The sequence below is a fragment of the Trematomus bernacchii genome, unplaced genomic scaffold, assembly GCF_902827165.1.
Source record: "Trematomus bernacchii unplaced genomic scaffold, fTreBer1.1, whole genome shotgun sequence".
NCBI classification, from domain to species: domain Eukaryota; kingdom Metazoa; phylum Chordata; class Actinopteri; order Perciformes; family Nototheniidae; genus Trematomus; species Trematomus bernacchii.
The window spans coordinates 4,527,255-4,555,193 of NW_022987609.1; the positions used below are offsets into that span (position 1 = coordinate 4,527,255).

At 42.3% G+C, this 27,939-nt stretch overlaps 1 protein-coding gene across 3 annotated transcripts; it reads left to right on the forward strand.

Annotated features, from left to right (window-relative positions):
* The first annotated feature begins 189 nt into the window (after positions 1-189).
* dvl1a (dishevelled segment polarity protein 1a) lies at positions 190-27,888 on the forward strand. 3 transcript variants are annotated; one of them, XM_034131828.1, is made up of 15 exons: positions 190-607; positions 5,886-5,955; positions 9,574-9,695; positions 13,850-13,968; positions 18,610-18,748; positions 20,176-20,269; positions 20,423-20,492; positions 20,737-20,876; positions 21,414-21,490; positions 22,386-22,453; positions 22,545-22,622; positions 22,757-22,891; positions 23,693-23,860; positions 24,373-24,588; positions 26,535-27,888. In XM_034131828.1, exons 1-15 carry the CDS (start codon positions 438-440, stop codon positions 27,194-27,196), a joined length of 2,328 nt encoding a protein of 775 aa, XP_033987719.1. In that variant the 5' UTR covers positions 190-437; the 3' UTR covers positions 27,197-27,888. The 3 variants fall into 3 exon arrangements, with proteins under 3 accessions (XP_033987719.1, XP_033987718.1, XP_033987720.1); XM_034131827.1 differs by having other exon boundaries at positions 22,545-22,676; positions 26,535-27,887; XM_034131829.1 differs by lacking the exons at positions 190-607; positions 5,886-5,955; positions 9,574-9,695; positions 13,850-13,968 and adding exons at positions 15,573-15,825; positions 17,115-17,377 and having other exon boundaries at positions 22,545-22,676; positions 26,535-27,887.
* Positions 27,889-27,939: the final 51 nt, after the last annotated feature.

Genomic DNA, 27,939 nt, shown 5'->3' on the forward strand with positions numbered 1-27,939 from the left:
TATAAAGCCAGGGCAATTCCTCTTTGTTCATGCCTGTTGTATAAAATGGGCATAAAGGACCCGCGCACAGCCCAGACACGCCACTAGATGACAGCACTGTCTCACCAATTAGCTTGTGAAAAATAGCAATATTCCCAACTCCATATCGCTGTAAGGATGTGGACTGTCCCTTCCTGTTTTAGTGCCGAGAGAGCCACCGTACCGCCTCACACCGGAGCAGGAATACAGGCACTCATAACGCGATTATGTCTGGATTTTCGCCGTGTTTGTCAAAAACACGGAGCTGTTTTTTCCACCGTGGCGCCGTGTACAGGTTTATATATTAGGGAATGCTGTTATGTTATTCTACGGGTAGCTGGTAACATAGCAGGCCTGTCTATTGCGCTGCCAACCCTTGTTTCCTTTCCTGTGTCAATGATTGTCCTCCCCTCACTCTCATGGCGGAGACTAAAATAATATATCACATTGACGAGGAGGAGACTCCTTATCTGGTCAAACTCTCCGTTTCTCCGGACAAAGTCACATTAGCGGATTTTAAAAATGTCCTCAACAATCGACCGGTCAATAGCTACAAATTCTTCTTCAAATCGATGGACCAGGATTTTGGGTAAGTGGCCACCATGATTATTATTAGCCTTTTCGTCTGGTTCACTTGCCATTTATTATTGCAGTGTGTGTTTAATAAGTGTATTGCAGGGCGTGATAGACAACATCAGACGGTGTTAGCTGCAACATTGTTACATGTGTGCAAACTACAGTGCCATGTCTGTTTCCATGCTCCTGGCACCTGCTCATTATTACTACCCTGTGCGCAGTGGAGGAGACACACGAGTGTTTGAAGTGATCCCAGATCTATCCTAATGACGCAGCCCTGCATGTACACACAGAGCCAGACCCTGCTCCGCTTATTAATGTAAATATATCAACCCATATTAGTGTCAATATATGAGCCATGTGGACTGTTAACGAAAAAGCAATGTTGACAAAGGCTCCACATGTTCAAGTTCTCAGGTTTCATTTCGACTTGTTTTGTTTTTTTGGTTCCTCTCTGCCATTTGTAAGTGTATATCATAAGCATTTATTAAAACCGTTTTTTTTTTACATTCACTTATTACAACCGATTACAACCCAGGAAGTTGCCTTTACTCACAGACACACACAAACACACACAATGGACTGCAGGTGAATCCCAAGGGAATATGGCAACCACAAACCAGTGGCTGTGGTTGTTAGAAATGCAATCGTGTAACCAACTTCTGCATTTAATTACCCCACCTGTCAAACTGAACAACTTCGTCATACCCTAGATGTTTAAGCAGATAATGTATTATACTGAGTTATTACAGTAATGCATGTTTGTTTCCTGAGAAATACAGATAGATGGATAGCTAGATAGATAGATAGATAGACATACATATAGATAGACAGATAGATATATAGATAGATAGGAAATTAGGAAATTCTCTGTTAATGCAGCAGCAGGTTATCAGGCATTAGGAGTAAAATCTACACAGTAAATATGACAACAATAACAAAATATATATCTATGTATCCTTTTATTAGTATCCAAATAGGGCACAATGTTTGCCGTCTCATCATATCCCACTGTCGTTTTGGTCATGTATTAATTATTATACTGTCATAAGAAGAGAGAGTAATCAAATTAATGATTAAACCTATGTTTAAGCTGAAAGCTGATTACTGTAGCATTAATTATGGAACAAAAAATGAATTCAGAACACATTAGATATCATGTAAATGTATTTTTTGCAAATGATTATAGACACATTCAGTAGAATTTCTCTTTATTGTAGGTCTTTTTTTATTTTGATTGTGAATTTCCCTTTATAAGTCAGAGAACTTCCACTGGATGTTGGATTTATTAACTAATTCTGTATTTAAATGTCTCTCTGTTCTGCTCTTTGTATTCCTGTCCTGATTTTAAAGAGTTACTGCAGCTCTACAAAGCACTGCGGCTCTCTCGGTCAGCGAGATCTACTTCTATCAGGCCTCTGCTGAGGATGACATATTTGTGTCAGTGACTGTTTCTCATTCCAGTCTGAACAGTCAGACACGATCCCACACACATTAATATCCGGCACTGCAATCGCAAACATTATTGGAGGAAATGCAGAGGCAGACAGTGTCATTGAAGCCAAACGTCACAGATTTCCACTGCAGCCTGACCTTGTGAGGGAAACTAGCTCTTCCTGGTGCAGGCTTGGAGCTCCGCTTTGTCCCGGCTTCCTGCCTCGGCTGCAGGCCGGCTGCTCGCTGGGCCTCAGGTGATCCACAGGCAGATTATGGAAACAAACAAAGCATGTTTGCGTTCTCCACATGGTGATGTGGCTCTGTGTTGCTAAACACACCGCCACACCAGGCCGACCGGCTCCTGCATGTGCGTCAACAAAGCATGTTCAATTATGGTGTGAATTGGACATTGTCAAAAAACTATGTTTCACACAGGGCTGGTATACACAGTTTACAAAGGCGTCTCCATCAGCATTCCAGCCTTTGAGATAAGGTTGAATATTCAGGCTCCGTGTGCGCCGTATGGTACTGGCACAGTATGGAAGCAAAACCCAGTCAAAGGCACAGAGGATAGCAGCGCTTTGTGGTAGCCATTCTGGCTGTACTGCGTACACACAGACCGTATGGCTGCTGGAGAATTAGCAAGGGAGGAATAAGACTGCTGAGCAGAGAGGGAAAACATCAAATCCCTTGCAGTTATAGACTGTGTTTGAAATGTAAATGAGCAGTCAGTGCAAGGCCCTCTGTAGTAGACCCCCTGTTGTGCAGGAAAAACCAGCCACTCTCTTATGGGATTGCTGAACTACATTTGTGCTGGCAATATCAGCTCTCTCAGCAATGGCCACACAAATCTGATAAACGGTTTGCCCCCAAAACGCCTCAGCTTACTCGGTGAACATGTCATTTCAGCCCCCTTTGGGATCAGGAATTACATGCAACCACGGGCTGTGGCATCTCCGTCCACGCAACACGGCACAGCAAATTAGACGATGAACGTTTCTTTGTGCAAATTTCATACCTCAGTTGTTTTTCCCCCCTTACATTTCATTCAGTCATCAATATTCATAAGACAGGAAGCGGGAGGCTGTGTTGTTTATCCCACTTAGGGTTTCTGGAGACTTCAAGGTGATGATATGGTGTTTTGTCATTGCCACTGGTGGTGAGTGGGTTTGAGACCTCACTATAATGCAAGTCACAGCGGCACTCTGGAGCTGAGGAAGCAGCCAAGCCGAAGCTCTGAAAGAAACAGTCTTGTTTGTGCCTTAGAAAGCGGGGGGCTGGTAGGGGAATCTTTCTTCTGCTGAGGTAGGGCTGCTAAGCCCCTGTAGTTAGAGGACAAAAACCTGCAGCTTTCTGCACAAAGCACCCCTGCTTCACCTCTCCTGTTTTTGCTTTGACGGATTTCGAAGGTTATCCCGTATTTTTGTCTCTTAGCATTAACAACAACGCCCTCACGGTTGAAAATGACCCAATACATCTGAGTTTGGTTATGATGATGCTGAGAAAATCACACAGTAATGGTACTAAATGTGACTTCAACAGTTTGAATGCTGTTATTAACAGCCTTTTAGGTGGTGAATGTCAAATGTAGTTGTTTACTGAGTCAGAGTCATATTGAAGTCAATCTATTTGCAACTATGTTTGACTACAAATATTTTGCTTCCCTGTTTATAGTAACATTAGCATCAGCCCACCAAAGTCCTTGGACGGCTGGTCGGTGTTGGCTGGCTTCTCCTCGGCTGGTTTCTGGTTCAGGCTGTAACTACCCAGCCCTCCTCAATGTCTAAAGCAAAAACAAACACGTCTAATCTTCCCCGGCTACACAAATATCTCCAACAGTTGAATATTCAGCAATCAGCTGGATAAATCTTATGTCATTATCCTGTGAAATCTGTTAGGACCCATTTAAGCTGTCAGCTCTTAAGAAGTCAGATCTGTGACAGCAGCCCACGCCACACATATGCTTCTCTAAACAGGGTTACTGTTTGTGTGTGTGTGTTAATGTGTGTGTCGATGCTTGTTAACTATTCAGGCTCCTGATATCAGATTGAGGCTGAAAAGAATGCTGTCCATGAGTATTTCACCACATGATAACGACGTCATTTGTTTTCGTTGGAGTTGATTCTTAGTTCTTCTGGTTTTTATAATAGATAAAAATATGTTGAGAGACTTACTTTACATGCAACTTCTTCCAGAAATCTTAAATAAGCTGCAGGTTAGCAAGTGGAACAGGTTTTCTTTTTCCTGTCAAACATTACAAAGATTCATTGCTGATATTTCTTTTGCACGGGCCACTCCCACATCCTCCCAAGTCACCTTACAGCTGGTCATGCAGCTTGAGAGGATGCAAACACTTCCTACGTAACCAGCAGCTGGCAGCCTCAGCTCTCGCCTCCCTCCCTCTTCCTCCCTCTTCCTCCCTGAGGTGGAACAGGCCGCAGAGGCAGACTCTGGTCGTCAGTCCCGGCCACAAGGCTACGCTATCTCCGTCCACCACTCCCAGCAACACAGCTCCCCCAGCAGCAGAGCGCACAGAAACACAAGAGGCTTGGCTAATCATTTCAGTAGCAGCGAAGTTCTGGCAAACAAGAAGTGAAAAGAAAAAGCTGTAAAGTCGCTGTCAGAGACACCCCTGCATAAAATCTTCTTAGGCTTTTCTGCTACTCTCAAGTCGCGCCTCTCCCTTTTCATGTACCACGTTCAAAGCCGGGAAGCTAAAGTGAGATCTCCAGAGTCTCATAAAAGTATCAATTCAGGGAAAATCCTTTTGCAAAAAAAACCAAATACTGTGCACAAACACATACTGAGGGTTATAAGAGTAGCTGTTAAATAATAAGAGGGTGTTTTGCCAAGTGTTTGTGTGTGTGTGTATATGAAAGGGGTTTGCCAGCTCATTTCCTATACCCCTTCCCTAACTCCAACTTGATGTATTTGACACAAGCAGGTGTGGCGACTGGCTGCTGCTGAACTGTGTCCATGCAGGTCAAAGGGTAACTGGGAGGTATTTTTGTAGGTCATTTACAGCCGAGAAGAACGCACTGAGGGAGGCTCACACACTAGATCACTCTATTTATACACAGTCCTGTGCCTTCACGCCCTGTTGTCGCCGTTCTAAGGAAATATCTATTAGGGCTTAGCGATTTGTACAAACATTTATTGTAATTAGTTTAACTGACATTGCAATGGTAACACGAGTCCAAAATATTGAGGGGGATGATACTTTTTTTGCATTACATTTCTTATTTTCATTGAAATATTTATTAAAATGATCCTGGTGGGATTTTGTTTTTGCGAGTATCTGTACCAAATAAAATATGTTTTGCTGTAGAGTATCAATTGTATGCTAATAGTCTCTGCAGCACCACCATACTTATTTCAGAATGGTATGTTTTTGCACATGATTTGCCTTGAACAAATATTACACCTCTGGCTTATTCACTAATCCACTATTTGAGTAAACTCAGATAAATTATTCAGGCCATCAGTGGACATTGTAACAGATGTACTGTAACTATTAGACTTTTTTATGGACTAATCCTTGCCGGTTTGACCAGCCCTTATCACATTGTTTTGCTTAGTGTTAATGAAAGGACACTTTGATGTCCATAAATCCATAAATAGTGATTTATTCTAAGATTGTCTCATCTCTGCTGCTCATTAAGCTCAGCAAGGTTGCGAAGCTTGAAAGCCATGTGGGAAACGTGACTTACAAAGCGTGAATGTCTCAGTGTGTATTAACCACGCAGGGAGAGGAAGTGTCTCCTCACTGCATTGTGTTGTACTTGTTGTTGCCCTGACTCTGTGTCCTGCTCCTGGACGGCTAGCCTGACTGCATCTGTCTGCCTGTTCCCCAGGGTTGTCAAAGAAGAGATTTCCGATGACAACGCCAAGCTGCCCTGCTTCAACGGGAGAGTAGTTTCCTGGGTAAGTGAGATGGATGGTTCCCCTCTCTGCTGGCTGTGAAAGCTCAGCTCTAACCACAGATATGTAGAGCACTCATAGATCATGTAAATGTAGCATTGTAACGCCCCCACAGAGCTTTCTGAACACTCTTCACCTCGATCTCACTGTTCAGCTGTATTGTATAGGTGGGTGATTCCATTAGATATGAAACATAGCTACTGTTACAAAATACAACGAGGTACGATCCAGTGTAACCGATCTGATGGTCAGTAACTCTATTGACAGGGTTCCTACGGTCATTAAAAACCTGGAAAAGTCATGGAAATTCTAAATGGAAATTCCAGGCCCTGGAAAAGTTATGGAAAACAACATGTTTCCCAAAGTTTTGGACAAGTCATGGAAATGTAACCAAAGTTGCATCAAATATAATTTATATTTTATCTAATCGCCGAAATAGTAATACTATAATGATAATAAATACTGTATCATATAGTAATGAAATGTGAAATGGCATTTAACTGTCGAGGTATTTAGCTGGTGAGAGATTTTTACAATCACGCCCTCTAGTCTACAGTGGCTTTAGTCTGTAGGAGCTAGTAAGCCTACTATTTGATTTGTTTTAGATAGGCACAACCTGTTTCATATGCAGACCTTATTTTCCAGCTTTCCATGTTAAAATAAAAATGTTTCAGTGGTACCGCTGAGAAAGAGTAATTTTTTTGGTCATGGAAAATGAGGTAAAGGTCATGGAAAACTCATTGAAAATCATTGGTGAAAAAGTGTATGAACCCTGTATTGACTTCTGTAGCTTGATAGTGAATTATCATTATGGAAGATAAGCAGTGCTCTAGGCCTAAATCCCCCTCAGGGACAATACATTATGATAAATCAAATCAATCTGTCATGTTAAAGGAAGAAGCAACATGTGAGTTATTGCTCTGTCATACAGAACAGATGAGACAAGCACATGCTTGATATAATGATGGAAGAATAAGATAAGAGCAAGAATGTATAAATAAGTTTAACAGGTTGCATGTTTGGTGGCTTTTTGTTCATTTATATTAACAATCCAGATATGGTTCAAGGTTCAAGGTTCTTTATTGTCAAACTGACATAGCTACAGAGTAATTATGTCGTTGAAAATCTTATGTCACAGGCTTCTCCAACAATGCAGCATAACAATACAGATAGTAAAAGTAATACAAAAAGAAAAATAGTTCTAAAATAAAGTGAGTATGTGGAATAGTGCAGTACGAGTCTATATACAAGTTATTGGAATGATATATATTAGATAGTAGATATATATTACTAAGTAGCAGATGAATGTTTTGAAATTGTTTCAGCAGTTCAATTGTTTAACAGTCTCACTGCCCGCGGGAAGAAACTGTCTCCGAATCTTTTTGTTTTTGCCAGGATATGATCCAGAATATTATACTTTAGTGATCTCTGTAGGGGAAATGCCTTAGTCCTCCACAGGGAGGTCAGAGGTCAGAGTCAGGGACACAGTGGTGACTTTAGAGTCGTTAGTGACTGTCTGTTGCTCAGTATCACTTACACAGTGTCGTTACTAACAACATGACTTAAGCCTGTACATAAATGTGGGCTCACTACTTTACTGCTGCTCAACCACCGGTTAGCCCGAATGAATGCATCTTCATGATTAATTCACATTTGATTTACCAAAATAACACGCTCTGCCAGTGGTCCCAAATGATTCTTAAGCAGGGCTTACATTTCATAATAAGATTTATTTTAAGATACCAACATTTCACTTTTGGTAATTTTGAAAGATGTTGATAATTGATTGATCATTTTATGAATTGATATAAATTAACTGGTAAGTATCATTATATCAGCAACCTGTCATGTAATTAGCAGAGGTGTATTTTGTGATTCTAGGTGTATTCAAGCCGCTTCAAATAGTATCAGAGTTTCTAAAAGCTCTATCATGTTGATTACAATTTGTATGCTATTTTCTTCTGTTTTAATATGTTACAAAAATACAATTAAACAAATGCAAATGAACAAATCTCAGGATACCCTTTGCCCAACATTAAGGCAGTACTTATGCAGAACACTTCCTTTCATGCATAATACATTCAGATCATGTTCTTAAACGCATTGTGACTTAGGCAAACTATTACTTTAAACAGACTCAATAAACATGAGAAATACTATGCTGTTTATGTTTCTGATACACAAACATACACTACTTTAAGTGTGTAGGGGTCACCAATGTGATGTGCTGTGTTAATAACAGGTGATAATGACCGTATTAAGTGGATCAGTATGTACCACACATTAAATGCAGTTTTATTTATAAATGTCATCATGTAATTAAGTATTTCCACTAATTCAGTAGGGCTCTCAAAGGCTATCCACAATGCTGCAGCAAACCCTTGACTCATGTTAGCTTAGTTCAAATAATCCTAATAAGCTTCGTGCATTTAGGAGAGAAAGAAGGCACTGGTGTGGGATTAGGAATCAGCATCAGGAGAGACAACAGTCAGATCAGTGCTTCTCTAAAGTATGGAGATATTTTTTCCCAAATGTTTAAAAGCTTTCATCCATAAAACTGTAAAACTGAAGACCACGTCAGCTCACAGACACAAAAGGTGATGGGAAATGAGCAGTACTACCAGCTTTTGAAATGGAGCAAATAAGAAGTAGTCCACAGGGTTCATTTAAGAAGCTGGTGACACCATAGTGACACCTTTGAATCCCAAAGCTAGCTTTAGAATAATCATAGTCCATGCAGTTGTTATTCTTCCACGGCTGCCTGCTTTAACTGTCATTATTCTGGCTCAGATCAAAGGAGAGAAGTTGTATCTATGGGTCATTGTACATCACCCTTTGTACTGACTGTCAACTGAGTAGAAGCAGTGTGGCCTTTTTAGGTTTTTTTCCATGTTTGTTTCCCAAGTTGTTTTGCGTTGCCACCAGTCTACTCGTCCTCTTTGCCGCATCTCACCTTTACTCACACGTACACAAGAAGTGCTTGTTGCCATCTTTCAAAGTCTGTTGAGGTTGTTTTTGTATCTTCTTTGTCCTCAGTTTAGGGCTAGGGCTGGGCTAGTGATAACGTATTGATATTGTGATATGAGATAGTCTCCTAGATTTTTGACATCCTAATACCGTAAGGGTTGTTTTGTTTTAAAGGCTGCAGTACAGTAAAGTATTTTTCTGATTACATCATGCTGTTCTACCTGTTCCATTATTTGCCTTTACCCGTTTAGTCGTTAGATTTACATTACTGATGATTATTTATAATTATTGAAGTCCCAAACGTACAGTACAGTATTGATAGCAAGGTATTTAGTCAAAATGATTGTGATATTTTTCATTTCTTTATGGTTCTCACAATTTAAAAATACACAAACACAACAGATACAAAATTATAAACAGTGCAAGAAGACTCAAATAATCGGGCTTATTTAAATCCTCTTCCTAAATAATGTTCAACATCTCAATAACGACATATACTTCACTTACAACTTAGATGTTTTTAATGTTCTTCCTAATGCCCAATTGTTGCTATTAATCAACAGCAGATTTATCAATGTTTGTGTTTCTCTAAGTGTTAAATATGTCTGGTCTCTAAAGAAAAATCTTTCCTTTGTTCCAACTTCTCCCTCTCAGTTGGTGCTGGCAGAGAGTGCTCACTCTGATGGAGGGTCTCAGTGCACAGAGAGCCATCCAGAGCTGCCCCCTCCTCTGGAGAGGACAGGGGGCATCGGAGACTCACGGCCCCCCTCCTTCCAGTAAGTATGCTGATTACTGCCTGTCATATATGCACAATTTCACACACATGGCCAATGCAGGCAGATGTATTCAAGCACAACATTCTGTGCACTAGATGACCTTTTTATTTCACAGCGCGCCATATGTGCTAATCAGAATGTGGAAGCTCATCAGAGAGATTTTTCCACCCAGGCTCGTATGGGAGGTGGTTTATACACCGTGTGTGCATGAAGTGTGTACTAGTCAAGTGTAGGAACATGCATGGGTGTGAGTATTTCTTCCACTTGTGTATGTTCTCTCCCGCCCACTCAACCATGGAGTAAGGCGTTAGTCTGCTCATCGATGTAAACATGATGCATACGTCGCTGCTGCTGCTGATTCTTGAAATAGCCTGCATGGCATAAACATCTTCAGGCAAATACTGGCACTCAGTGAGGCCCTTTGTATTCACTCACTAAGAGCATTCATCCATGCCCGGCTAATAAAGGCAAATGTGGACCAAAAACACATTGGTGCCTTAAAAGCTTGACAGAGATTTTGCTCGACAGCCTGATGACTCTTACCTGAGCCCAGACTTTGACTCCAAACTGGCAGATTAGAGAATATGACTGCACTTGCTAAGGAGAAGTTGCTAGCTAAATATAGCTAAAAGGGCTGGGGGCAGTGGGGGCTAGGGTTGTTGCCATTATGGCGCTGGAGTATTAGGGCTGAGGCTCTATATTGAGAACATGCAGTCTGTCATGTCTCAGTGTATCTCTTTATCCAGTGTTTGACATCTCAGCTCCGGTTTGCCCTCTGTGGCCCGCCCCCTGCTGTTCTGCTGTCAGCTGTCCTGATGAGTTTATATTTCCTGGCCAGCTTTCATTAGGACTACTGCCCCCTTGTGGAGCAAAAAGTGCGTCGGCCCCCTTACCCTATGTCAGGGGTCACCTACTGTCCAAGGGCCAAAATTAATCCAAGAGACACTTTCGGGGGCCAGAGATTTTTATATCATAATAAATCATAATAAATGATTATATATATATATTTATATATATATAATTGATTAATATGTTCACTTTATTGAAAAAATAATCCTTTTTTTTATAAGCCTGTATCCGGGGTAATAAAACTGAAAGCAGTCCTGATTGGCAGGGAAAGGAATCTACTTTTTTATTAATACCGTGTCCTGATTGGTGGGAAACGGTTGCAGGATATAAGAAAATTGTTTGCCAGGCACACATATCTCAAATAATGTATGCGCTGCCATTTCCCCACATAAACATAACAGTCTGCAATGAAACGGTTGTCTCCTGTGAGCTCCACTTCCTCCTTGGCGAACCGGTAACTTTCTTGTTAACCCGTTTTGGTTTAAAAACAGAATAAGGTCGGTTTTTTGGTTTTCTGTTTTTCCGTTTTGGTTTTAAAACAGAAAACAAAAAAACACCGGTTTTTAGTTTTTCCTATTCAGTTTTGAAACGAAAAAACCAAAGAACGAACCATAAACATAAACTTCTCCTCATATTTTTCTAAATTATTTTTTTATAAAAGTAATCATCATCTTTATATATATATATATATATATAATACATATATATATATATCATATATCCAGCACCTTTGGGAATGTAGTGTCTTGATCAAGGACACAACGACGTTAATTGACGAGCGTGGGGCTCGAACCCGTGTAACTCGAGGTGACATGAGTGGGGGGCGGACGCACAAACCACTCCGCCAACGCCACAGTCACCCCTGCTGTGCGGGCCGGATGAGAATGTCTGGCGGGGCCGGATGTGGCCCGCGGGCTGCCAGTTGATGGTCACTGCCCTACGTCATATCCCTAGCCCCCTCCCTCACTCTCCCTTTCTTTTCTCCCCTTTGAGTCAGACAGGCAGGCCTTTCTCTCAGAGAAACAGCGTGGTGAATTTCCTATAGCAGACGTCCTCTCTTTCTTAAGTGAATCAAGTCTTCCACCCTCTACTTCTCTGTGTAAATAGCTAGAATATTATTACCACTTAATTTTCTCTTGTGCTTTATTCATGCATCTCATGTGTTTGTCTGCGTGAATGGCTCTATTTGATGAGTGCGCAGAATAGGTGTTTTGGCCGGAGAATGCACCCAACTGATGTGCTTCAGCCTGGTAATCCGGATTAACGGACATTAAAAGCACCCATCTCCATTTCCCCAGAGGGAGGGGGTGGCTATTGGCAGCAGAGAAGGGGCCTGTTGGGTGGGGGGGAGTTGAAAGGGGTGGCATTTGTTCACAGCTGCAGCCTAGCGCCTTGGATAATCCCCCCCCCCGGATCAGCAGACCTGCCGCCCTGCAGCCTTTGACAGTCTGACAGACAGGCAGTCACCGCCACATCTATACTTACAGCGCTGTCCGATCACCACAAGTGCATCCAAACTATGAACCTACAGTCCGGCAGTGGCTCAGTCAGTAGGGGCTTGGACTGGGAGCCGTAGGGTCACTGGTTCAAGTCCCCGACCAGACCTAAATATGGAGTGTGGACTTCTACTTGGAGAGGTCCCAGTTCACCTCCTGCCCTGCCGTGGTGCCCTTGAGCAAGGCACCGGACACCCCCCTTCCCCCCCCACTCCCATTGCTCCCCGGGCGCTGTACAATAGCTGCCCACTGCTCCTAGTACTAGACTCCTTGTACTAGGATGGGTTAAAAGCAGAGGCCAAATTTCACTGTGTGTGCTGTGTGCTCTGCATGTGTGACCATTAAAGAGGGTTTCATCCCTCCCTATTCTATTCTATTCTATACAGGGATATTTGCATACATGCACTGACCTGTGCTGGTAAAGCCTGGCCCAGGTGCACCCATTAGCCCACTGTAGCAGGAGCGTGTACGCACGCCTCATTGAGCACTTTACCCCGCTGAGTGAACACGGCACACACAACATCTTGTCTCCTCTTGTGTTTTTAATTTGCATTGATCGTCCACAAAGAGCCACCAAAGTGTGTGAGGACATTGCTTATAAATTGCTGCAGGATGATGTTTGTGTCTCTATTTGTCTGTTTGTACACTGTGAACATGAAACAGTTTGTATATGCCATTTGAGCGTGCATGAATGCATGGGTGCGCCTGCATGAAAGTAAACAATGTTATGCAGGTGTAAAGTAGGTGTTGTACACATGCCTAACTGTGTGTGACAGACTGACAGGGTAGAGTAGAGTTCTCACCAGCTTCAGGTTTCCTAGCTGCTGCGTGGGTCCCTTAACCCCGGAGCCTGAGGCCACAGCGTCTCCAGCCCACCGACAGAATAACAATCTGCCCTCGAGCCCCTTCAGAACCCCCAGACTCCTCCCAGACCCCAAGTACACGGGCCAGCTCATTGCTCAGCCCACACCTGAGCTACCACTTCTCGCTTTTTTTATACAATCTGTCATTCTCCCCTCTCTCTCTCTCTCTCGTCTCTCTCCCAATCATGCTTCAGGCACCATCTGGGCTTTCAATAGGTCTCATTAATGCCAGTATTGTCCAGAGTGGCTCCCTCTCAGGGTGTCTGGTCATTAGTGACACTTAGTAAAAAAACACATCACATACCGTACAACAATGGAACTGCTACTTTGGCCACAGGGATTGAATTTGAAACAGAGTCATAATATGAGTTGCATATTCCCCTGAGGCTGAATGGCAGGCATACAGATATTGTTACAGACAGAAGTATACTGTACTGCAGTGCTTCTCAAACTTTGAAAAATGTTCTCTGCCAAGTACCCCCTGACCGACCCCGGACATTTTTGACAGAAAACGCCTACATAAATAATTACAATAATTAACAAACCAATGAACAAAATGATATATTATGAAAAACTATAAATACAATACACAAATGTAACATGTTTATATGAGGACCCCCTTAGTGGTTCTAGGAATATTTTATATACAATTGTGTTTTCTATTTAACTTATTGTACTTATTTTTGTAATCATGCATGGTATTTTTTTAATTAACCTTTTTATTTATTTTATCTCACGTACCCCCTGCAGTACCCCAACGTACCCCTCGGGGTCCGCGTACCCCCATTTGAGAATCACTGCTGTACTGTGTGGGGATTATGTCCAGGAGCCTTGGTCACAGGCCGGCTAGAAATCATTCATTTTGAATACTTTCTGTGAGGGAGGGGATGTGTGTTTTGGACATTAATATGAATCTGACTGAAGTTTTCCGATGTGTGTCTTGCAGTGCCAACGCAGTGAGCAGTCGAGACGGCCTGGACACCGAGACGGGAACGGAGTCTCTCCTGAGCCACCGCAGAGAGAGAGAGAGGGAGCGCGCTCGCAGGAGAGCGAGAGAAACTGAGCGTGAGTATTATCAGCCAAGAACAGACGGATCCTAAAAATGCAATTATCTTGTCATTTTGGAGTTATAACATTTCAGTGCCCTTAACTCGACACCTAACTGTCTTTAAAAAAAATTGGACAGACTATCGACATGTATGAAAAAAGGCCCTCAGGGATCAAATGGTGCGTATTGAACTTCAGCTATGTGAGGCCAAGAATAGATACCCAAATTCTCAGAAGAGTGAAGGAAAGTAATGAAAAAATAAGTTCACTGAATGTCAACATATCTGGAGCTCACTGTCTTTCCGAATGATTGTCCTTCTCCTGTTTCCTGTGTGTGGCTCAGGTTTATGGTCAGAGGCTATTTTCCACTAAGTAGTCAAACTCGCATCATGTTCACTAACTATACCCTGTCGAAGAACTCTAGTGTTTTGTGAAATATCACCGGAAAGGCTTCTGCTTTGATTGATGAGATATAAATGCATACCATAAACTGTCTACCTAGAGAAAGGAATTCTAGAAAGAAGGATCTTGCTTTTTGAAAGCCCTGAGAACTGTAATCAAATGTGAACTGCTTGCTTGTTTTGACATTTGATTGCACCAATTTCCTATCAAAATCATTTTTTTTAAGAGAAGGACAGTTTTCTTCCTGCTCCTACGAAATAACTGCCCTCCTATACAGGCTCAATGATTTTCATACAGAATATAAAACTAAAACTTTCTACGTAGAAAATGAATTCTAGAAAGAAATACTAAGGATCCTGAGAACTGTAATCAAATGTGATCTGCTTGCTTGTTTTGACATTTGATTGCAGCAATTTCTTATCAAAATAATTTGTTTTGAATGTAAGTGCAGCTTTCTTCCTACGCCTGCAAAAGAACTGCCCTCCTTTACAAAAGCCTGCCAGGCAGCATCACATGACTGCACATGGCAGAGTATGCTGGTGCTGCAGTAAAAGGTGTGTTCTGTTATCGGCATAATCATACCTGCGATAATTTGCGATATCTGCTTCCTGTTGTTGCCACACAAACATCTTGGCACAATTTGGTTTTTTTTATTGCAGGAAGTAATAAATCAGCAGCGTATGATGCTGGCAGTCTGCTGTTGTTTTCCCTCACAGCATAGCCAGTTGTCTCTCGGTCTCACCTCTCTTTACTGCACGCGCATTCAGCACTCATTATGCCATTAGAGGTTTTAGGAAAAGCTGTCTTGGATGCTGGAAACACACCAACTTGATCATCAACTAATCCATCGCATCACACTTTTGCATCTTGTCGTCATGTTTTTGACTTGGCTAAAGCCGTTTTTCTGGCGCTCACCACGTCCGATCCACTGCTGCTCACTGCCAACTGCACATCTGCTGTTTTTGGCTGGTGCGGAAATACCTTCAGCTTGATGAACTTTGCGTCTGTCCTCCATCCTCCTCTCTGTTGACTGACCCCAACACACATCTGACACTATCATACAGACGACAGAAAAGCATTACCTAATGATCTCTCTCCCACACACACACACACACACACACACACACACACACACACACACACACACACACACACACACACACACACACACACACACACACACACACACACACACACACACACACACACACACACACACACACACACCATCGGGGGAATGGGTTTCATGGGTCATACATCGAGCAAACAGCACCATACATTATTCTTTAATGTAGCCATGTTAGCTCCCCGGTTGCTGTCATAGTCACATGACCTGGATCTACAGAAGGAGGCGGTTGCTCCACCTCATTACCTCGCAGCCTGCAGCATCAGCAGGAATTCCCCCGTTACCTTATACACACGCTTCAAGGGATGTTTTGTCTGTGTGAATGCTAGCGGTTTGACAGTGATCAGGTAAAGTGCTCTGCCCTGGTAAACATATCCCTTTTTATTTTTTGTCTGCTGTTTCAGAATGAGTATAGATAAATAATGCAGCAGTTGAACATTTTTGGAGGGTGAACAGGTGTAGGATGGAGTTATGGGATATGATCGGTTTCAACGCCGCCAGGTGCTCTGCATTTCAACCTGTGTGAGACTAGACCTGAATGATCAGTGATTACACTGTAAAAGAGAACATTAATACCCTGGAAAAAAAAATATATCCATTGCATTAAGTGTAATTCTGTTCAGTGCTGCTGGGATTTCAAGCTTAAGGTCAAAGAGAACATTGGTAAGCCAAAGCACTTATGCTTGTATTAAAGTATTAACCCAGAGCGCAAAAACAGCTGGTGAATCTGCCCCCTTTATCAAAAGCATCCTCAAATAATTGTTTGTGAAGCAATGCTGCTCAGAGCATTTGGCCTTTTAATAACCTGATGGTGTTTTCACCTGGGGCAGAGATGGGACGGCACATCATCTCAAATCCCTTATTATCCCTGTCTGGCAGAATAGCATCATCTGATTGGTCGTAGACAGATTAGCAGTCATTGTATAGTTGCGTGCCGTGAGAGCGAGGGAGGATGCAACACTTTCTCCTGACTCTCGGCTCACTTGCTCTGTGCGTCCGACGGATAAAGGCTCTGTCGGCTGTGGTGAGGGGGATTTGTTGTGTTAAGGCTGTTGATGATATATGGAATTTAATTATGTTATAGGATACATGTAATTTGATTTAGTGGTTAGTTTATAGCAGGTTATTTTCTATCATTACATTGGGATATTGGAAAGTAAATGATGAAGGCTCTTGTTTTTCAGTAGGGAGAGGGATGAATTGTTGATTTGAGCTTTTATAGACTGATGTTCTTTATATAATGTTAACCCACACAACTGTGTTATATGTTCTTACTTTACATATTTACTATCTGCTGAGTGCATTATTGGTTTATGCAGTTAATAAAAAGTAAACAATAATCACAACTTTTGAAAAGGTCACGATTAATGTGTGCCCAAAGTAATACATAAAAGGCTCACCTGCTTTTCTAGTTTTTCTAGTTTTCTTACCTAACATTCTTCACAGCGCACCTCTATGATTATTCCCTGTTCACTGCCTCTATTGTAGATCAGCTGTGCAGCCTGTGAGCAGCCAGCCGGGGGGCAGAGAGCGTCTGGGGCTTTTAGAGAGAGGCTAGCACAGACGGAGCAGAGCACAAAGACACAGATTTCAGTCTGGCTTGGTGAACCTGCCCTCCTGTTTTCTTGTCTCTCAGTCCTTTGTGCGTGGGAGGAAATATGGTCGTGTGAATCCTGACAGTGGATGTCATGTCCTGCTGATTGAGTGCTTCTGTGCAGTGGCTCAGCTTTCAGAGAAGCACCACCTGGGCGGAGCTAGCGATGGGAACTCTCACATTGCTGGAATGTTTTGCTTGCTCTCGGCGAATGCGCTGGCTGCCACGCCCTCTCTCTCTCCGCCTTGTGAGACCTTTCCAGCGAATCCGCTGTCACCCTGAGACAGCTCCACGGCGCTGGCAATGTACGTAAGGAGATGGGCAGGGTGGATTTACACTGATGGGAATTTTGAAAGTGCAGTAAGGCAATACCAAGTAGCTCGTTTTAACTTTGTATGAATCACTTTGACTAATTTACTTTAGCAGGGCTGGACCAAGGGCCTTTTTTTTCATTCAGAGCTTCTATGAGGTTTTCAAAAATAAACTTCCAATGTTTGTTGTCATATTTAAGGATGTCATCACCTTTAAAGAACACTATATTTGTTTAATTTGGTTATTTCAACATCCTTTATGTTGCTGCTATGCCACCCATTAATACTTACGTGCAGCAAGCATGAGAGCAAACTTTAAACTTTGACTTAAAGGTGGGGTAGGTAAGTTTGAGAAACCGGCTCGAGATACACTTTTTGTTATATTCCATGGAATGCTCTTAACATCCCGATAGCAATGAATATCTTAAATGCTTTGACAAAAAAATCCATAAAAAAATGTCATCTGTGGAAGTCGTAGTACTGTAAAAAGCACGACCAATCATTTTAGCCGGCCCGGCTAAAATAACTGGATGGCCTACCTGCCTGTCAGCCTTCCATCTGGGCACAAACTTATCTCGTGCCCTCATTGGTCATGTGCGCGTTCGTGTGTGTTGGAGGAGGGGCTCTGTAAGGAAGTGGCAGATTTTCTCCGGCTGTGTATTTTCAAATTCTAGCGCACTTCAGCTGGTTTCTCCAAAATGACCTACCCCACCTTTAAGTAAACATTTTGTTTTAAAAAAACTAAATACAAAAAAATATGGATTGAAGCGGAGTATCTAATTTGATAAATTAGTTTGGACATTGTTACATCTATCTTTTATTCATTACATTTTGATATAATAACTCTATCACCTCTATATACTCGATATACTAATATATATTTAGCCTAATCTTTATCTGCAGCTGTGCAAAAATGCCATTTCAAATGATTCAGTTCAGCCCTCTACTGTAGCCAATAGTTATTGATGCTGTATTCCATTCCCTTTCTTGTACTCTACTGTTAGTTCGGGTTTGTAGCTTATATTTTCAGTAATGCTTACATTTTAATCACAGGTATTGAAGATGAAATTACTGCTGATGTTTCTGTCCTTGGCTCAGATTTGTTTCCAGTTCCACCACTCTCACTTCCTCTCCTCCTGGTTGCTCCCTGTCTTGCTGATCTGATCCTTCGTTAGCACCGTGACCTCCCGTCATACTCACTGCTGCTCTGCTCTCTCTCTCTCCAGTCCCTCGAATCAACGGTCACTCCAAATCAGAGCGCACTGCGAGGGACTCGGCCATGGGTTACGACAGCGCCTCAGTAATGAGCAGCGAGCTTGAGTCCAGCTCATTCGTGGACAGTGAGGAAGACGAGGATGCCAGCAGGTAACATACCACCTCACATCAAAATGTTTGTCTCTGAAACTGTATTGTTATTCCTTAAAGTAATAGAAAAAAACACACATAAAATACAATACATATGCAGTAAATGCCGTTTCTGTAAAGCTTGTAATGTTATTTCTTTTTTTTAGGTGTTTATTCACAATGATATTTTATTAGTTGTGGTTAGACCTGAAATTTACACTTATTTTTATCATCAATAATCTATTGTTTTTTATTGATAAATCACAAAATGTCATAATATGTGAAAAACACCTGTCACATCTTTTCATGTTGCTTCTTTTACCTGTCCAACAGTCTTATATATCTACATAATCAATTAACAAAGATATAAAACACACAAAGTGCGGAAAAAGCCAAACATTTGTGAATTTGGAACGGCAAATGTTTAGCTTTTCTTTGGGCTTCATAAAAAGCTTAACAATTATCATTATCAAAATACTTGCTGATTCATTTGATTTCAACTTACTGATTAACCAACTAATCGTTTAGCACTAGTCGTGGTTGATCCACCAGTAATATACTTTAAGTTATAATCAGCTACAGAAGTGAGTCATATTAAAGGGGACCTATCATGCAAAATGCACTTTTGTACGTCTTTTATACATGAATATGTGTCCCCGGTGTTCCAGGGAACTCACCAAGTGTCAGAGAACACAACCCTCTCTATTTTCCTCCATACCCAAATCTCTAAAAAAGGGGCTGCAACGGATCTGATAAAAACTGATCCAGATTTGAACACTGTCCTGACGTCAGGACGGTGGCGCTACGGCTATTGGGCCAACTCCACCAATCAGGAGGAGACGGCCACGGCCATTGCCGTTTGAAAGCGCTGGAGACGCTGTAGTACATATGCCAGGCCAGTAGATGGTGCTGTTCTCACAGAATCTGCCCTTGCTAAAACAGATCTAAAAAATGTCAAATTGAGCAAAATGAGGCATGGCTAAAATGCATGATCTGTTTGGTATTTTGAAAAAAAAAAAGTATAAATATGCCTTATATAGGTATGGTCCTACACTATATTATTCAAATATAGCATGATAGGTCCACTTTAAGTTATAATCAGCTCTAGAAGTGAGTCATATTAAGTTAGGAATAAATGACAGCGTTTATAATGACAAAGGTAACATCATGAACTTACAGATGTTGTGTTGTTGATGCTACATGCAAAGGGTAAAGGCCTAACAGCCCTACTAACTTCAGCTAACAAAGGGACAATTGATTTGTATTGTTGTTCATTTAAAGAGGTGTTGTATTTTACTGCAAATGTTTTCTGTCACTTACCTCATGTATATACCTCCCACATCGTTTTCACTGCAGACAAAAAGGTTGTAATAGTGTGAGGTAATGTCCTATTCTTTGTCCACTTTCCTTTCCCTCTCCAATACTTCTCCTCTCCTTCTGTGTCTCAGGCTCAGTAGCTCCACAGAACAGAGTTCTTCTTCACAGCTGATGCGCAGACACAAGCGCCGCCGACGAAGACACAAAGTGGCCAAAATAGATCGGGTGAGCACTTCTAAGACACATCACTACCCCTGCTCAAACTCAAATTGACATTGAGTGTGGGAAACAGATGAGAGAGCAAATTGATATAGACTTTATGCCACGTTGATTATTTCTGATGTGCTCTTCTTATTTGATCCTCTTCTGCCTTTCCAGTCTTCGTCCTTCAGCAGTATCACAGACTCCACTATGAGCCTCAACATCATCACCGTCACGCTCAACATGGGTAAACCTGACACTTCAATAACTATCGTTCATTTTCTGGGAGTGTGGGCTTAGTTAAAAGCTCTTGTAGGGTTTAAAATTGCTCAACACTCTTATTATAATTATAGATACAGTATGTATGTTCGAACATGACTATAAACATTTATCTTCTGGGGCTTTTTTCTCACTTATTCACTTTTAACTTATTTGTTACATCCCAAAAAGATTTAAATGAATCTAATAAATCCTTTCTTTCTCCCTGACAGAGAAATACAACTTCTTAGGTATCAGTATTGTCGGTCAGAGTAATGACCGGGGAGACGGCGGCATCTACATCGGCTCCATCATGAAAGGAGGCGCTGTGGCTGCTGACGGGAGAATAGAGCCTGGAGACATGCTGCTCCAGGTAACAGATAGCTCCAGTTTAACACAATACCATCACACATCTGGAATTTCCTTACATTTTTGTGGTCAATACCAGAGTTTCTGGTGTAATGAAAGCACCTCTGCTGCTGCTGTTCGTACAGTGTGAAAGCTAAACATGACACATGACTTTTCAAGGTTTTGTGGCCTATTAAAAACCACAATGTTGCATTCACTTCTGTCACGAGGCTCTCTTGTAAAGTTGTTATTCTGCCTCTCCTTTTCCTTCCTATTAACGCCTCTCTTTAGATCTTTAAGCTCCACAGCTACACCCTCTATAAAACACCTGATGGCTCAGTATGAATTGTTGTTGCCCCAACATTTATAATAAATTATGATTATGAATCTGTATCCCATAGTAAGCAGCTTACGATTTGTAGGCATCTAAAGGCCTAAGAGCACTGGAGGGATTAAAGTGCACAGTTCAAATGCATAAATACATTTGAGCCCTTTCAGTCACAGAAAAACATTATATTCTAATGTAATGAGGAAATCATGTATGTTGTTGTCTGCTTGACAGGTGAATGACGTAAACTTCGAGAACATGAGCAATGACGACGCGGTGAGGATCCTCAGAGAGATTGTTTCCAAAACTGGGTAAGAGCACACAGTCAGAGCGTTTTGATAATGTAACTTAGTGCTGCAGAATATAATCAAATTGAGAGCATCATTTAATGTATGTATGGTGTAATATGGCTCTTTATAATAATAAGTTCATCTTTAGAATTTAGAAAAGAAAACCCTATTGAGAAAAAGGATGACTGTAAAATAAAAGCGTGATCAGTTAATCCATTGTTGCCAAAACTGAGTGTTTGTTGCTCGATTCAGTGACCTAACAAACACCCTTTGTGACTTTTTCAATAAAGAAAGAAGAGATTAGTGACTTTTGGAGCTGATATTAGCTACTTTTCTGCCTGGTTCTGATGCCTGTTATTTGAGTTTAGAGCCATGCACAATACTGTACACACTAATACTCTACAGCAGTGGTTCTCAACTGGTGGGTCGCGACCCCTTCTGGGGTTGGGTTTTCAGCATGTGTGCCTTTTTATGTTAGTTCAGTTTTAATTCCATCATCTCATTAAACCTTTTTAAAAAGCATACTTTGGTTCTGTGAAGGGATATAAGGGATATATGCACTGTACTTCACTTTAATTAATATTGTATGCTGAGGAGCGTATATATTACAGCACGATCTTTTGTTGAATAGATTTGAGTGGTTCAACATTTCGGGTCGCGATGTATTGACAAAGGAAAAAGTGTGTCCCGAGGCCTGACCAGTTGAGAACCACTGCTCTACAGTATGAATATGCAGATTACTGTGTGGTGTTATTTAGTGACTTATGGTGACTTGCATTAAGTACTAAGTAAAAAACACTGACTTGATCTTCGAGCTGATGAAAGAAACAGACTGTTGTATTGGCAAAAATAAACTTCAGTTTCTCAGGTCTTTAACATATTTATTTTCAAACAGTTTTTCTTTTTGCTTGTTCAGTCCTATTAGTCTTACTGTTGCCAAATGTTGGGACCCGTCTCCACGAAGCTACTTCACCATCCCTCGTGGTAAGACGGACACTCGTACTATCTCACAATCACAATCATGGACTTAAAATGTGTCTTTTATTAAAGTCCACTTATTGTCTCTTTTGTTCAGCTGAGCCTGTTAGACCCATTGACCCAGCAGCCTGGATCTCACACACCACGGCTCTGACAGGACCGTACCCTCACTATGGTAAAAACAACCAACCACCACCTCCATCACACTCTATGAAGCATCCATTTTGTGGTAATTATAATAACATTACACCATTTAAACAATAAAAAAGATCCAATTGTCAATAGTTTCTCCCTCCTCTCCCATCACAGAGTTCGATGACTTGCCTTTATCTGCAAGTAAAACAGACATGGCAACCATCGTCAAGGTGATGCAGCTGCCTGACTCCGGGCTGGAGATTCGAGACAGGATGTGGTTGAAGATCACCATCGCCAATGCCGTCATTGGTGAGAAAAGCTGAGCTATGTGGTTACTCACACAACTGAGAGCAGACCTTCGATTCCTGTAGACTGTAGAATGTGGTGGAGCTTTTACTCTAAATAACGCATGTACTTTGGAGAAATACACAGACCAGCCTTGTATGCATACTCCTCTGAACATTGATACTGTCTATGTGGAGTAATGCCCCCTAAAAAAATCACCCAAGATGTCCCTTCTTTTCCACAAAGTTAAATGAAACAGGAATTCTAAAATGGATTTAATCTGGTATCACAACGACATTTTCTTAAATCCATCAAGTTGTGTGTATTTTGTTTCTATATACAAGAAGTAGCATATCAGTTTTTGTGATAGAAACTTTGATGACAGGAAGTTTGATGGTAAACACTGATGGTTTACTTGGAGCTTTGGCCGGAGAATTCACAAGACATGTCGTGTGCCACGGGTTGACACAGCCGGATGCCAAACCAATTCTGAAGATCTCTACCCCAAACCCATGTATTCAGCTAGTTCTGAGAGAATAATCAACATTGTGCATAACAAGATAAACCATAACACCTCTATCAGCTGACGCCAACAGGCAGGAATTGGAAGACAAAACACTGAGAGGGCAGCTGTGCTCAGCAAGGGCAAACAGATAAACTGGGTCAAAGTTATGGGCCTAGGAAAATATTTCCCCAACAGTTTTAGTTTGTTTTTCTTCCCATAAAATGCCTTGAATAAACTCCACAATTTTAGCATTATCTAGACCAACTTTCTTCAAAGTTCTTGCAACATTGTGTGTGTGTGTGTGTGTGTGTGTGTGTCAGGTGCCGACGTGGTGGACTGGCTTTACTCCAGAGTAGAAGGATTTAAGGACCGGCGGGATGCGAGGAAGTACGCGAGCAGTCTGCTGAAACATGGCTACCTGAGACACACGGTCAACAAGATCACCTTCTCCGAGCAGTGCTACTATACCTTCGGCGACGTCTGCCAAAGTACAGACCCTTCTTTTACAGACCCTTCTTTTACTGTGTCAATAATGAGACTTCTGACAATTGTCATTTTTAAACGAAGACTTTTTAGATTAGCTTTTTATTAGCAAACCCCCACTTTAAATATTCTCTTAGTCTTTATTATTCTTTCTGTTGTACCTATATGTTCACTTTGTTTTATGGGGTTTTATATTTTATATTTATCGACTTGTGTCTTATCCGTCAGAGAGAAACCATTATTTATTTTATTTGTATTATCATACATTGTGTCTATTAACCTGATCACATGTTATATTTTGCTGCATGCACCTTTTAAAGTTCTTAACAAATAATCTGAGGGGAATTTCTTGTTGTTTATTTTTTAACTTGTGATGTGTCATTTTGTAAAGCACTTTGAGCTGCATGTGTTGTATGAAAAGTGCTATATAAATAAAGCTGTATTATGAATTGCTTTTTGTGAAAAGAAGGATTGTACTAAACATTTTCCTTTATGGTTCTGTTCTCTCTCCAATAAGACATGGCGTCACTCAATTTAAACGAGGCATCGAGCGGCGGAGGCTCTGAGCAGGACACTCTGGCACCGCTGCCCCCCACAACCAACCCCTGGCCCCTGGGCGGGCAGCCATTCCCCTACCCTCCCTTTCCCTCCGCACCCCCCAGCTTCCCACCAGGATACTCGGACCCATGCCACAGTTTCCAAAGTGGGAGCGCAGGCAGCCAGCCCAGCGAGGGTAAGCAATGAAGAGGAGAAGGCAAAACATGGCTTTAATTCATTAAGTCATGTGATCATTTGACTCAACATGCAACATGACATTATCCTTAAGTATTCCTGATAAATGTCAGTATTAACAACTGTCTGCTAATTTTAGCTTTTCGGCCTCTCTTGGGCAGGAAGTTGACATTGCATCTTTATTAATGAAATATGTGTATTCTAAAACGCGTCCTGTATTGTCAAGGTCAATCATGAGCATCTTGAGTCATGCAGCGGACAGCTCTGCAGTACTGGGTGTGTACACAAAAAAAGAATCTGATCAACCATGTGATTACAAATCGCCAGCTTGAATGATCGACACCGAGTCCATCCCTCTTCATCAGCTCTCGAATGATCTTTTGTGTTCATTTTGAATCAGAACGTGACAGTGCTTTGTGTTGCTTCTGCATGGTTTCTGATAACCGCATTGAGGGAGAGAGGAGGAACAGAGATTGTACATAAATGGGTCGCTAGTAATGGACAGATAAGTGTAAGTTACATGTCACCATTCGTTTATTTTTCATTGTTTTGAGTGATTCATCAGACATCATCATGTCTTGCCTTCCGCCGGTTCACACTCTTTTATTTGGTTCATATGTAGGGGCAGAGATGATAAAGACAATAATATTCACTTAATGTATTTTTTATGTAGTTTTGTTTCTTTTGGCACACAAACAAGTGTTCATGGGTAAATATGTCTGCTTGTTTGAATAAGTGCATGTGTGCTTTTTTGCATTTTTGAGGAGCAGTTCCTCCATAACTTGAGGATTGAGGACAAAATAAGAGCCAAAAACAGACATGAGTGTGGATGATAACGACCATTCATCATGATCATGCGGACCAGTACAGTAGTAGGGCACATTAGCTAGTGCGGGAGGTGTGTGTAATTATGTTGTTCCCTCTGTTTCTGCTGGGCAACGGTAGACTGAAGGAGGAGGTAGTCCCAGGACACTGGGGGAACCGGTAAGCCTGCTAACCCCCTCTCCTCCTGTGCTGCTCTCTTTCTTTTTCGCCCTCTCTATCTGACCATTAATCCTCTTCATCTTATTATATTCCTCCTCTCCTTCTCTTGTGCTCAACATTCTCCACCTATCATACTGTGGCTTTAAGGTTTTTTTTTTTCCTCCGCCCGTCCCATGCGTCCTTCTTTGTCCGTGTGTGTCCTGTGTGTGTGTGGCTCTCCTGACGGTCCGTTCTCCCTCTGCACCTCTGGGCATGCGTTGGTTCTGTGCTGGGAGGTGCATGATGCAGGATGATCACTCCGAGGCTTGTGCTATCATTCCCACTGATAGGGGGCGATCATGCACCACTTTACCCAGTACTGTTGGGCTCATTGCGGAAGGGGAGGCGTGGAGTGGTTAATTTTGCAACAGCGTGATACACCTCTATCAGTATGATGCCACCAGTGTGCAGACACTGACCTAGATATAGCCACAATTGGCAATGTGGATAGAATAACTTAAACCAATCTGTTGAGTTATTTTGTATTTTCCTCAAAGTTGTCTGTGGTAGTGTTTTTCTGATGCAGGTGTATCATGTTTACATTTATAATCTGTGAATGTTTCAGTGTTTATGAATATCAAATGAAGCCCTTTGTATAAGTTGCTGCAGGTGGAACTTGGGGAGGAAACCTTTGAGATAATCATGTTTGCCCTTGACTGTCGACTCTTGCTAGACTGCATAATAAAATATCTTGTCACACCTTAAACAAAGTCCAGTAATGTATTTAAAGGAATTAATGCACATCTTGCAGCTCATAAAGTCTACATTATGCTTTTTAACATTCAGTATTTTGTTTAATGTGTGACGTTCTGCCCTAATGTAGGGCTAAATCGGATGAGTAGGATCGGCAGTCTGTTTCTATTGTTAGGAGTTCTTGTACTTTACAAAGCCAAGCTAAAAGGCCTGTGTTATTTTCCTTAACAGGAAGCCGAAGCAGTGGATCCAACCCCAGCGCAGGCAGACGCTCCTCCCCACAGGAAAAGGGTCAACGGTCAACATGCAGCGAGTCAGAGCCCCGCGTCCGTGGAGGGAGGCGCGGTGATCGGTCCGCCAGCCAAACGAGCCATCACAGCCACGCCGTGTCCAATCACAGCCACGCCGTGTCCAGTCACAGCCACGCCGTGTCCAGTCACAGCCACGCAGTCTCCAGTCACAGCCACGCAGTCTCCAGTCACAGCCACGCCGTGTCCAATCACAGCCACGCCGTCTCCAGTCACAGCCACGCCGTCTCCAGTCACAGCCACGCCCGCTCCAGCCTCAGTCACACTCAGTCACACAGGAGTCAGCCTCACTCTCAGAACAGCCACCCCTCCTTCACCTACAGCCACGCCCCCTTCACACTGCCAGGGCCCGGCTCGTGTGCCCACAGCGAGCGAAGCCACGCCTCCTCCTACGGCCCTCCAGGCTTGCCCCCCACCTATTGTTTGACCCGTCTGGCCCCCAAAACCTCCGTCAGCAGCAGCACGCCCCCCGGAGCCCCTCCTGGGAGAGAGTTAGCAGCCGTTCCTCCTGAGCTCACCGCCAGCCGCCAGTCCTTCCAGCATGCTATGGGCAATCCTTGTGAGTTCTTTGTTGACATCATGTGACAGGACAGTGCCTTCAAAACTGCTCGAGCACAACAAACAATTCTCCTCGAACCCCACTCTGTCCCTTCTCTCTTTTTCCTCTGAATCCTTTGCCTCTCCAAGTTCAGAATGTAGACACTGACCGGCCCTCTTCTTTCCCCCCCAATATCTGTCTATCCGTCTGATGTCCAAGTAAACAGGCAGCGAGAACACAACAGGGGGAAGGCTTCTCACTCACACAAGCACGGGTCCTCTGTGGCTGAAAACCCTTTTGTATTGACGTGACGTGTACAGTTTGTGAAACGTGAGTGGTATTCAGTGTGGTGATTCTTTAACGCTGCCACGTAGACATTCTGGGGAGTGTTTACTCTACCTGGAATATTTTCTGTCCTGCAAGACCTTTAAGCTGGCTGGGCCTGGATCTCAATCCCCCAGACCCAGGCCGACACCTACAGCCTGCCCTTAGGAACATTTCTCGGGTACTAGAACTTGAGATTGATCCACTGACTCATATCTGTGCGTACAGATCAAATTTCGCACGTTACACCAAACCTCTGGCCCCATTTCCTTTGTACTGTGGCATTACCACAAGCTTACTTAAAGGTGGGGTAGGTAATTTTGGAGAAACCAGCTCGAGTGCGCTAGAATTTGAAAATACACAGCCGGAAGAAATCTGCCACTTCCTTACAGAGCCCCTCCTCCAACACACGAATGCGCACATGACCAATGAGGGCACGAGATAAGTTTGTGCACAGATGGAAGGC